Genomic DNA, 13335 nt, shown 5'->3' with positions numbered 1-13335 from the left:
GTCGGTAATTGGCCGAAGTTTTGCCTGTACTAGAAATAAAAAATTTAAAAAAAATTTCAACTCCCTTCAAAAAAAAAAAAAAAAAAAAAAANACAAAAAAAATGGGTAACTCCTAATTTTAAATGTTAAAAAAGAAAGTTCCGGCAAAAACAACTTAAAAATATTTAAAAAAATTTTATTTACCTAAAAAAAAATTGAAAAAAGTTAATTTTAAACTACCACGCTGAGCCAATCTAAATTTTATTTGAGAAACAGAATCATCGAATAAATACCGTCTAATCGTTAGCATTTTACATTAACTATCAATCAATTTTTAAATTTTCCCCGGTATTGCATCACCAATATTATTTAAACGTCTTTACGTGCAGATGAGTTACGTTTCTATAACCGTTATGAAATATTTACATTATTTTATTAAATATTTTCTTTTTATTTTTAGTTATATTTTTTCATCCCATTTTGTGTTTCCTTTGCAAAACTATGCCTTCAATTCAGTTACACTATCGCCAAAATGTTAATCTTTGGCGACGAAATCCTTTACTTATGGCAACCTTATCAGCTTGTCCCATATCAATTTCTTTGAACAATCAGAATTTTGTTCTGTTTACTAGGTGCGTGACGTAGTGTAATCCTTGTTATATTTTTGAAACTGAACCGTGTTTAAGTTAGAGATATATTTTAAGTGAGCACTATTCATTGAAATCAAATTATCATGGCTTTAACTAGCCTGATGTAACTAAGGAATGGCATCTGATGATGAATCTGATACCGACATGTCAAATTTAGGTCCTAACGTTTTCACTGCCCAGTGCATTAAGAAAAAGCGCATACGGAAGGTAAACAAACTTCGGTGGATTTTTTTTTCATGCCTTTTTTTGCACGTTTGAGGATAGATAATTATGCTTTGCCAATTAGATGACGTCATTCATATTAAATCTCCTAATTTTATGTTTTAATTTTAGGGCAAAGTGGAATATTTGATAAAATGGAGGGGTTGGAGCCAAAAGTTAGTATATTTTGGATAATTAGTGTTTACGTGATTATATTTGTGATTACTTGTGATTTACGATGAGATCTTATGGATTACTTTTATTTAACACAGGCACAATACATGGGAACCGAAGGAAAATATAATCGATTCTCAACTTATTGATGCATTTAATGCAAGGTAAGTTATTTTTGCTTGCAAATCAATATGGCGCTAATCTGAGCATGCGCAATGGTATTATAAATATAAGCATGAAATATTATACGAAATTTTTATGCAAAAATAAACATTGCCTTATTTTTTTAATTAATCGATGACAGCCATGTGTAAACAATTTGTAATATGTGCCGTAAATATAAAATTAATAATTTATCAGTTATTTAAACTCTTCTGTATTTAGTATACTGATTTTAAATGAATTATCCATGAGACTAAAATTTCGTATTAGTAATATTGATAAAACATTTTTAGTAAAGTTTTGGATTTATTTTTTAGGTATAGTCTTCTTTTTTGTACGATTTTTTCCTTGTTGATTGGATAAATATAGGTGAAAAATTTTATACTTTTAAATATTAAAGTTGATTTCATCGTATATTTGCTCCATTTAGAACGTAATTGATGCAATAATTTTATTGTTTTTATATTTTATTTGGGTATAGAAAACCGTATAAAAACTATAAACGTTCAGTCAGCTCTGTTATTGTGTTAAAATTGATACAATTCTACAGTAATAAACTTTTCGTACTTGCAAGTAAACAATTCGGAATTAATATAACTTGTATTATATCATTGCTCTGAGATTTGTATAAAAGTTAATAATTATTAATGACTGCAAAAGTATCATCTCTGTTACGTAAACTTTAAGATTTTGTAAATATAAAATGTTTCTTGTAGATATTTGTAAGGTTTCTCAGCAGTTATTTACCTTAACATTCCTATAAGAGACAATAACTTTGAAGTTTATTCTCTTACATTTTATTAAAGTTTTGTAACAAATTTATATTTTTTATTAATTATCATGATAAAAAAGTAACAAAACATGTTTTCCAACATTAATGCTGGAATCTGATGGAATTAATAATTTTAAAAAAGTATTCATTTGATACTATTAGACTTGTAAAACAGAATCTTGCATAGCATTGATATAATTAAACAGTTCATTATTTTCTATTTTTAATTAAATAACATTCCCAGTTTTTTAAATTTGTCGACATACTTATAATGTAACTTCCCCCAGTTGTGGTTGGAAGCTCACCCAGCTTCAGATCATTGGGTACCAGCTTGTCACGAAAGGGTACCAATCATCCAGTTGGTCACAAAAGCCACCTCCCTGATCGACAACCCGCTGTTGCGGGAATGCTCTACTTTACATTATAATGTAACATATGTCAAATACATTCACTATTTTCAAAAATCATATTTTCTGAAAATTTTATCTGTTAAAAGTAGTATAATATTGAATGTTTCAGTATTGAAAAAAAAGTTTTTTAAAATATTATAAATTTTGGAGTAACAAATATGCCCCATGGCAGAGTCACAGCGACATTGTTGCAGAAAGATTTTTTCTTTGAAAAGTGAAATATACAATTTTCTTTTCTACAGAAATTTCCACATAATATTTGAATCGTGAATTTAGATAATCACTTTTTGATGTGCTCAATTCACTCTGATAGTAACGTGAATCGATGTAATGTTTCGATTGTATTTTCGGCAGTTATTGATATTGACTTTCGCATGGATTTTTAAACTCTATGTATTTCAAATAATTTAGAAAATTCAAATCAGGCATTCGAGTATTTACCTTTTAAGGCGATAATTCTATCGAATTTTTGGCAGTTATTTCTATTGATTTCTCCGTAGTTTTTTAATCTGATATTTTTTATATGACATTGTTTATTATGACAACCTGATCTGGAAATGAAACACGCATTTGAGGAGTCCGATTCGTGTGATTTTGTCACTAACCTTTTCCCCAATTACTACTACGCATATCATGAGTTTTAATTATTTTCTTTATTGTGATGAGAGTTGGTGCGTCCCCTCCCCTGACATTGTTTCTTTTTTTGTTGTAAACACAGCTTTTGTAATTTTAAATTAGTAACATATGTTTGTTATTACTAAAAGTAATCTTGCAGAAAGATATTAGTGCTAGAGAGTTTTGTCGCAGATTGCTAGAATAAATTCTGCCACAGGGCAAATATGTAGGATTTTGAAATGTAGCATGTTTTGAAGCGATATTGCTCAAGTCTGAGGCTATTTCTATTTTTAAAAAAATATTCATTCGAAACTATCATTGAACAACAGTAGACTTACATAGGAATAATTTAATTTAACAGTTCAGAATTTTCTCTTTTTAATTAAGCAACCTATGTAAATTTTTCGAATTTATTAATTAAACACGATGGAACAAGAAAAAAAAAATTTTTTTTTAAATTGAAGCATTTTGAATCTCACATTTGACTCATCAATTGATTTGCTCGATTTACGCAGACTCTGTTGTATATTTATATTGTTTCTCAATTGCTTCTTCTGCGATAATTGCTTTGGAATTCTGCGTAAATTTTTTTAAAAAAAAAATTAAAACAATATTTTTAATATGATATTACAATAACAATACGCCAGTTTCGAATTTGCGTAATCACTTGGGACGATTTCCGTGTCTTGTTCTGTGGCAGAATAATCGCTAAATCTTTACCTTCTGGACAGCGGCCGTAACGAAAATCGCAGAAAGGGATCAACTCTAAAGGTATGACTTATAGTCACCCCCGGGCAAACACTTACATGTTTTTTTTTTTTTTTAAACTGGAAGTTTAAGATCTATTTGACACAACAGATCATGATACTGAAGTATCGCCTCTCACTTTTTGACTCGCTTTATTTTTGCTGATTTCGTCATAAAACCGATCATTTTTCAATATTTTCTTCTCTTTTTTTTCTGGCAGTTGTAACTAATTTCCACATGGCTTTTAAAATCCAAATACGTTTAATACGCTGTTATAACTCGTACATTTAATTTATCACTTTTTTATGTGATTTATTTACACTGATTTCATTCTTTCTTTTTTTTTAAAGATAGTTATTGCTACTCTTTTCCATCTGATTTCTAAAATCTGGTATTTTTCTCAAGATATTTTTATGATATTCGAGTTTCAAACACATTTAAATAATCCCTTTTTGTCTTGTTGCGATTTCATCGTGAACTCACCATTACTTTTCCACCATTTTTTTAGATTTACGTCCTCACGTGTTTCAAAGATTATGATTTTTATTACAACATGCTAATATTAAATAACGCATTTCAATAACTACTTATTGACGCTCTTTACTTTATTCATACTTTAAATGTAAATTCAAACAAGTTTTATTTCTGTACAATTATTGCTATGCTTTTTTCCTTGTGGTTTTAAAGATTCTTTTTTTTAACTACAGTGTTATTATGACATGTGAGTTTCTAATTGTGCAATTAAATATTAACTTTTTGATAAAATTTTGTGCCCATTTAATTGTAAATCCAATTTATTTTTGCACCGTATTTTCGTCAGCGCTACGCATTTAGGTATTTGAATACCGGTATTTTAATACAATGTTATTGTAGTGTGAAAATTTCGAAATCTGAACTTTTTTAGATGCCTACTGTTTGTAATTTTTTGTAGGTGGTTTTATTTAGAAAAAAAAAAGAAAATGATTTCTATTTAAAATTTATGAAACCTCTAATGATTCCAAGAGATAGAAATATCATCTGAAGTATAGTAACAAATAAATATAGAATCATATTTTTTATTATAATGGTTGTGTTTTAATTTTTTGTTTAAACCATATAAATTTTCTTTTAAACATTATTTTACAATTTATATTACTCATTAAAATACTTATTTTATACTTTCATTCTGTGAGTCTTGCATATTTTTGTTATTTTCTTATAGAATTTATTTTAAAATGAAATTTTGTATTACGTGATATAAGAAAACCCTTTTCTTTCTCTCTCTCTCTCTCTCTATATATATATATATATATCAGGGATCTGTCTTGGTTTTTCTGAGAGGTACCTATTTTGTGAAAATTTAGGCATAATTTGTAAAATTTAAAAATTATATTAAAAAATCGAACACAAAAATATGAATTTCATGTTTCTTACGGGATACAAAAATAAAATTTGAAGAAAATTTATTCCGTTTTTCCTAAATTTGAATTTGTGAAGGTACCGCTAAACGGTAGTAAATTTGGCCCTGTATTTATAAATTGATATATAAATTTTTTGTTAAAAAAGGGAGAAAATATTTTTTTAAAAAGTAATCTGTTTTTTATTAATTTATAGTATTTAATTTTCTTTAAATAATATATTACCATTCTTAATAATAAAATTTAATCCTCAGAATACCAATGTTTTTAATAAAATTGATCGTATTTATCGTCAACATGTCTAAATACGTGAGCAGCCCTTCGTTATTCAACTTGTTGCTCAAGTGGCGCTTCACTCAAAATTGTTGTCCTCTAGTTTTATGTTTGTCCATTGCATTTGCTATATTAAAAAATTGCATTTTCTGAAAGTTTTATATCAGTTATAGGTAGCCCCCTTAACTTACACAAATTTTTAAAAAAAAAAAAAAAAACTACTAAAAACTTTTTTTTTTTCATTCAATAAAACACATTTAAATACCTTTTTTTGGCAAAAAAATAAAAAATCAACCAAAATTTAGACTATAATTTATTTTCAAATAAATAAATGTTATAGCTACCTATATCAATGATAAATATCGATTAAATGATTTTGTTTCTTAGCTTTCACATTGTTATTTTCAATTCTTGATTTGATTATATTCGAGTGAAGAAATTACAGCTGTATAAAATATGGCCCCTGCTAGAATTCTCTTTAATGTGGGCAATATGGCCTTGTTCGAGCATACATGTTATGTAGGTAATGTGTTTTTTATTCTGATTTTGACCATGCAATTTTGAGGGTGCTAGAGATGAGATTAACACGTTCCCGGCTGTTGCTTCAAGTTTTCCGGCTCAGGCAGACTCTGTCTGTTGATTGAATTTTCATAAACTTTTTTGTTACTTTAAGCAAATGTTTCGTACAGTTATTAAGTATAAGGCCTGCTAAGTCGAGCCCAAACTTATCTCTATAGAACACACATCCGGCCATGTAATCAATTTATTAAATATTAGCACTTATATTCATTAATTTTTGGTTTCATATTTTATTTAATTATTTTTGTTAAATGCTTACAAATCAGTAAATATAGTCTTGTTCTAAGTTTTACTCAGGTTTAGGGAGATTCCTTCCTTAAACTAAAATATTATTTATCAATCATTATTATTATTTGCTGTGCTTATTTTAACTTAAAACTTCGATAGATACTACTATCATTATAACAATGAGTGTTTTTATATCTCCCCAAAATGGTAATACTCGCTGGGCCCTAAATGGTCCTCCTTTTTTTTCCCTCCTAAGTCTGTTTTCTTGGGTAAAGTCCATTTTGGTCTCTTTTTAACAGGGTTCCCACGGGTCAGGGAAATCCTGGAATTGTCAGGGTATTTTATTTTAACTCCAAAAAGCTGGGAATGCTCCTAACAGATAACCTGGAAGATTCCTATATCATACCTGAAAATAACAAATTATCAGCAACAGTAATTAGTTATCGATATTCAAGTTAAATAATTCTAACATCTATTATGATTATTTTATAAAGTATATCTATATTTAAAATGGAATATGTATCTATATTAAAAGTGGAATTCACTTTTTAGTGAAACTTTTCTGTGTTTCCATTCTCATTCTTTTATGTGTTTTTGCTAACATAATCTAATATTTGATATTACAAATAATAAAAAGAAATTACAGTTTTTGGATGAAAAATCGCATGGTATAGTTAAAATAGGGTTTGGATTTCCATAGAAATTTACCTGATATACCTGGGAAAAGTCTGGGATTTTTTTTTCTTTCTTTCTGAAATTGAGTAGGAAGCCCGTTTTAAGACTTTAGCCTTTTCGGTCCTCTTATGTAAATGATAAATCAGTTTAAGGAGGTGTTTTAAATACTTTAAAATTGTGATGCAAGCTAACTTTGTGCGTCAACCTCCCTCTCCATCCTTAACGAGCTGATGATATTGATACTAGTGCACTGTTGTTTCTTTTTTCATCAGTGCCACAATCCTTTAACCTGGGGGATATTTACAAATTAAGATTTTCCATATGAGTTAAGGAAAGTCAATCAAAATTTTCCTGTCTTCTTTATTCGTTAAATTTAATTAGGATAAGGTCAAACTTGCCATTTTTCCGCAGATCAGCGGAATTCTATTTTTTCCCCTTCTCTAATTAATAGACAAGTCTAAAATTGCAAATATTTCAGCGTTTAATCTTGGGGGAACCATACTCTAGGTATACATGAGTGATTGAAGCGTCTTGTGCATTTTTCCCTATTTGTTTCTGCATTTGGAAAACGTTTGAATTATAAAAAAAATAATAAAAACTTTATAATTAAAATTTTCTACTACCATGAAATTTTATAAGGGTGATCTAAATTTGTTATTACACAAAAATTTGATGTGATCTCTTTTTCTTCGTATTATTTATCATATAAACAATTATAGTTATATAAACCTATGTTCTCCCTAGCGTTTTTTGAAGTGCAGCCCACCCTGCTTGTCCCCTTAATCCTAATAGATGCACCTTCTTTGCCCTTTTTTGAAAAATAAATTTTGAAAAAAACTAATTCAGTGTTTAAATAATAGCTACTCATTGGTAAAATTATCTTTGTTTAAATTTAATTCATTATAAATATTTACTTTGTTAGGTTTATTCCCAAACTGGTTAAATTTTTATATGCATATTTTTTCAGAAGGGGGGAGGGTATTAATAAAATTTTAAAACTATTGTTTACATAAATACCCTTTTTTTTTAATTGAGCCCTTAAATGTTCCGTTCTTAATAGTTTTCAGTTAAAATTATAGAAAAAATATTTCAAACTAATTATTAAATAAAAATTATTTTTTGTACTTCACTTTTTTTTAAAAAAATATGCACAGAGATTGTCTTTTAGCATGCCATTAATTATTGTAATAAAAAATAAATTTTTCTCATGTTTTGATTACGAGAAAAAATTATTTTTTCAAACGTACTCATAAATTGGTGTGAGAGGTGATTAAAAATTGTTGAGGATAAAATTCATTTATTACATAATGTTACACATTTTGATAAATGTTTATGATGTTAAGTGAGTGCCTTGTCAAAACTAAAAGTGTCTTTTTCAGAGAGGAAGTGCCTTGCCTTTTTTTATTCCTTGGGAAAACTCTGTATAAACAATATAGATCTCAATAATTTTAAAATGGTTAACTGTGGGGTCATTTACAAATTGATTTGTTTACTCCAATTGAAATGATCAGCTGCATTTGAAATTAGAAAAACTTTTTAATTAATAATTTTAGGTTCTGATTAAAAAATATTATGCAAATTATATTTATGAAAAATATTTTTTTAATTTGATTTATTTTACTATAACCGTTCCAATACTAATTTTTATTACCAAGCAAAATTCCACTTTAAAAAAAAATTGCAGCATATCTATATGATTTGTTTGTAGGTAGCTCTAAAATCATGAAGACTTTTTCATTCTTCATTTACTTGAATTTCATTCTTCATTTTCATTTACATGAAGATTTTTTCATTCTTCTCTAACGAAGAATGACTTTTTCATTCTAGGTATAGCAAACTGACTGTAGAAAGTATTTAAGCATTTTATTTTTCCTGGTGGATTTGTAGTTTTTAAATTTTCAGCACTCATGAATATTTTTTTTTTTTAATAATGAAGTGAAATTGTTGAAATGTTCAATTAACCAGATTTGTCAACTTAGTGAACTGAGAGACTATGCTAATTTACTTCTGAAACTTTCATTTTTTTTGTGCATTTATTTATTAGTTATTGAAATTCTACTTTTTTATTATTATTTTATTTAAGAGATTTTGAAATTACTAATATTGAATCTTATCTTAAATTGCGAACATTTTCTAATCAGTTTCCCATCTTTGTAATTTTTTCAACTTATTCTATTTTCTTTCACTAAGATTTCAATTCATTCATTATATATTTCTTACTTAACACAAAGTGAGACACAAGGTTATGTAGAACATAAACAAACTAATTATGTATTGAGGCTGCCATGTGCACAAAACAAAAATGTATAATGATTACAATAAAATACATGAATATATGATAAATCTAAGTTAAGTAAAAGAAATTTACAAGAAAGAATTATATATCAACAAATTTAATGTTCTATATGGTGCTGTATTTAATTAAGTTCATGTTAATTAACATTCTAACTTAAAGAAACTTGGCTGAACTTTAACATGCCATTTTGCTTATAAACGATCAACTGGCGCTGACTTCATGGGTAACAAGTGTGGGTATTTGTGATCGTCTTTTTGAAGTGCAAGTACCCAATTGAAGAATTATTTATTGTTAGCTACTACTACAAATAATTACTACCTGGAAAGTGTTAAAGACTAGCTATTAAAAAAGTGTCATTTTTACATACTCTCCAACCAGCAGTTGAGTACCCAAGGAAAATGGTTAATTCAATTTTAAAATTGCTATGTCTATGTAACTTAGTATTTTATTTTACATCTGGTGAAGAATTATACCTGAATATTGAATTTTTATTTTTAAAATTTCAGAGAAAAGAATTCAGTGGGGCCACAGAAAAGAGGTCGTAAGCCGAAGCATCTAACGCAGGTAAAGAACTTTTTCTTTCCTTGTTTTAAATTTTTTTTAAACTATCTAACTATTTAAATCAAGATCGTAGGAACTGATGAGTAGCTTAAAGAGCATGGCAAACCTTTTTCTGTAAATGAGCCAAATATTCTTGTTCTATTTCATTTTTAAAAAATAAAAGTATAAAAAATGAGATTGTTTCAATACAATTTTAAATGTATTAATTATTTTCTTTTAAAGAATATTGACATTTTTAAAATGCCTAACAAGATAAGCTTTTTCTTTTTAAAATTGTTTTTTTATATTATAAGGATAAACTGCAATATATTTAAAAACTTTATACAATATCCCATTTAGTATGACTGTCTGTTGCTGAATCTTATTAGCCATGTTTCTATGACGAATCATAGCTTATTGTCTTTAATAACACATAAATCTGGAACATTATGGTTTCTTACAGTCAATTTTACATTTAATTTATTAATTACAGATACCCTGTGAGAGGTAGTTACCTATGAGCCACATATACATCATATGTCACATGTGCCATAAGTTTGCCATCTCATGTTTGATTAATTTTTGAATAATGGTGTTCAAAATGTAGGAATAAAGAAAATGTTTAACCACCTACAGAATTGAATATTGGTAGTCGTAAACTTAAAATTTTGGTCGGTTTTTCAGAAATGGTTATTATTGTATAATTTATTATTAGCATACCAAATTATGAAAATAAACTCAAGAATTATATTTGAATATTTAACCAAGAAACATCATTCCACCTTATTTCCAATTATTGGTGAAGTATGATAAGCATTTTATTTTGTTTCCGTTAATTTTACTGCCTGAGAGAATGACATAAACTACCAATTTTGAAAGGGATTATATTTCTTTAATCCCATGGAAAGGTTAAATCAAGCCAATTTTAACAAAAAATTAATGAGCTTATATAAAAGTCATGAACTCCACATATGCCATAAAAATAGCCATGTGGGAGAACATATAACTTACATCGTGCATGTGAAATGTTAATTTAAGACCTTGTTTTATTGTATGGAGTAACCAAATTTTGAAGAGAAAAAAATAGCCATTTGAATATGGGTTGAGGGTGAATGCACTATTATTAAATTGATTATAAATGATTCAAATTTTCTTAAATTTTATGGATTGTTTTTAAAAACCCTCTTTAGATAAATATTCTATAATATTAATTTTTAATACTATCTCTTTTAATTTTATACAAACAATAAAATTTTACTAATTACTGCACGCTAAAACGGATTTCAATTATTTATCGTGACATATATGTATTTTTTATTAATATTTATAAAAATTAAACTCGCCATTAAAAATGAAATCTTTTTTTCTCCGATTTGCTAATAATTTTGATTTAGATTAAAAGGTGTATCATTTCCCATTGGAAAAAAACTTTTACCACATTCCGTTTACAGTATTTAATTTTCCATGAAGGGTGTTTGAACAGCTATCTCATTATCTTTATTTCAAACTGGTTTCTGATTCATTCTACCTCTCTCATATTTCATTCAAAGAAAGCTGTCCGAAACTGTTCCAATTATAACCCCCCACCAACCAACTATTGCCTGCTTTATCATTGTTATTACCGTTTCCCTTGTATCCACCCCTCTTTTATGTATATATGAGGGTACTTTCTCCCGTTTACTGATGATTGCCAATAATTTTCTCCTGTATTATTTGCAGATACGAAACGCCGCTGTCGTCTCTCCCCAAGCAGATGGTGACATCAAGCAGGAAGAAAAGGGGGAAGCGGAGGAGTCTGGTCGACCCTCCTCCCCCGAAGAGTCCTCTCCTACTCCGCAGCCCGCAAACGATAGTGATTTCAAAGAGGAGGAGGCGGATGAATCTCAAGACATTCCCGAAGAAGAGGAGGCGAAGGTGGATGCCGATAAACTCCCCCCGTTGACGGGCCTCAAGCGAAAACGCGATGAATCGGTGGAGGGGAGCAGTGAGGAGGAAAAAGCTGATGTGGATGGTAATGACGGCAGTTCTAGTCCCACACCGACGGCCGAAGTTGAAACAAACGACAAAACAATTGCCAATCCAGTTTGCGAGCCATCGAAGCGCGACGATTCTTCTGCCCAAGGTCACCCTCCGACGCCCCAGGGCAAAGGCCCCAGGATGGTTGCCAAGAGCCCCAAATTTCTTACGCCCGACGAACTCAATCAGGCGAAAGCGTCGAAGAAGTTGACGGAGAATACGAACAAAAAATCGAACGTCGGAAGAACGCCCGGGAAAAGTTCTTCCTCGTCGACAGTGGGCAAAATTAGCCAGTCCCCTAAAACTATTGGCAGTGTGACGGGCCGACGAACTATTTTGACAAACAGTGATAACACAGACAGCTGTGAAGAACAGAACGTTGTAGTGGAGAAGGCGGAATCACCCGCTAACCACTCTGATCAAGAGAACAATAATGAATTGGCAAAACCAGATGTTCCACCCAACGGTCTCCCCCCTCCCTCATCCCCACGAATTGCCCCCTCAAGTCTCTTGCAGCCGAAACACGACAACTGCAACCGCGTGTTCTTCGACAACAAGCCGCCCAGCTGCGCGGAACCTCGTCATCACATTCGCGCCGTAGCGCCCCCGGAAATCTGGTTAAAGCCTAATTCCGTAGTGGACAATATTTTCATTACAGATGTCACATCGAATCAAATTACGGTGACTGTACGAGAATGTTCAACAAGCAGCGGATTTTTCCGGGAGCGGAACGGTATTGAACAATCTCCTGTAAAAATCAGCGAGTCACAGAAAATGGAAGTTAATTGAATGAATAAATACATTTTTATTAAAAAAAAAAAAATTTTTTTTCGGATAGGTTATTAAAAAATTAAAGTGAAACCTAAGTTCGGAATTTTAAGCCAAAGGCTTAAAATAAAAAGTACTCTTTAACGTAATGAATCCTTTTCTTTTTTTTAATTTATTAATTTTTCCAAATTTAAAGTAAATGAGAAGAAAAAAAATTAAGTTTATTTGGATAACAATTATGCATACGAAATTAAATATGTATGCAACCTTTAATGTATCTTTATTCGATTTGCTAACTAAAAAATTTTAGAATTCTACTTATAAATGTACAATAAAATTGTACTAGGAGAAATTTTTTATTTTTAATCATCAATTCCATTAAAATTTTAACCATGTTACCATGGTTATTATTATAAATGACAGTTAATATCGATTTTGAAAATGTGCAAATAGATTCTTCTACAAGGCAGAATTTTTATTCTAAAATTCTAACCTAAAATTTTAATTATTTTCACCAAGATTAAAACTGATTTATTTATAATGATTTATGCTTATATTATAATAATTAAAGTTTCATATTTTATGAAAATGTTTGCAATAATAGTTGTCATCCACAATTTTTAACTTAACATTTAGAAGCAATATTGTAGCTGTTTTTTTTAAATGCGTCATATTCAAAATTATGTTTAAGATTATTTAGTTTTCAATTTTATTTTTTTAAATTAGGCTAGTATTAAAATAATTTAATATCCTTAGATTTAAAAAGAATAAAACGAACAGTATTTGTTACATGATTATGAAAACTAGTTTCAAAACTTCTCTTTTCCTCTCACCAAATTGTGACCTTACAAAT

At 29.0% G+C, this 13335-nt stretch overlaps 1 protein-coding gene across 1 annotated transcript; it reads left to right on the top strand.

Annotated features, from left to right (window-relative positions):
• The first annotated feature begins 567 nt into the window (after nt 1-567).
• Nucleotides 568-12537, top strand: LOC107453644 (chromo domain-containing protein cec-1). Its single transcript, XM_016070538.3, has 5 exons — nt 568-836; nt 963-1006; nt 1103-1168; nt 9665-9722; nt 11418-12537. Exons 1-5 carry the CDS (start codon nt 744-746, stop codon nt 12501-12503), a joined length of 1347 nt encoding a protein of 448 aa, XP_015926024.1. The 5' UTR covers nt 568-743; the 3' UTR covers nt 12504-12537.
• Nucleotides 12538-13335: the final 798 nt, after the last annotated feature.

Source organism: Parasteatoda tepidariorum, chromosome 9 (assembly GCF_043381705.1).
Source record: "Parasteatoda tepidariorum isolate YZ-2023 chromosome 9, CAS_Ptep_4.0, whole genome shotgun sequence".
NCBI lineage: Eukaryota > Metazoa > Arthropoda > Arachnida > Araneae > Theridiidae > Parasteatoda > Parasteatoda tepidariorum.
This window is presented reverse-complemented; position numbering and strand designations above follow the sequence as displayed.

What these genes read in the sequence shown, in the direction of transcription:
- LOC107453644 (XM_016070538.3), top strand. Translation starts at nt 744, where the DNA reads ATGGCATCTGATGATGAATCTGATACCGACATGTCAAATTTAGGTCCT. An exon ending in TGGAGGGGTTGGAGCCAAAA is followed by an intron (nt 1,007 to 1,102) that starts GTTAGTATATTT and finishes TATTTAACACAG; the next exon opens with GCACAATACATGGGAACCGA. An exon ending in ATTGATGCATTTAATGCAAG is followed by an intron (nt 1,169 to 9,664) that starts GTAAGTTATTTT and finishes TTAAAATTTCAG; the next exon opens with AGAAAAGAATTCAGTGGGGC.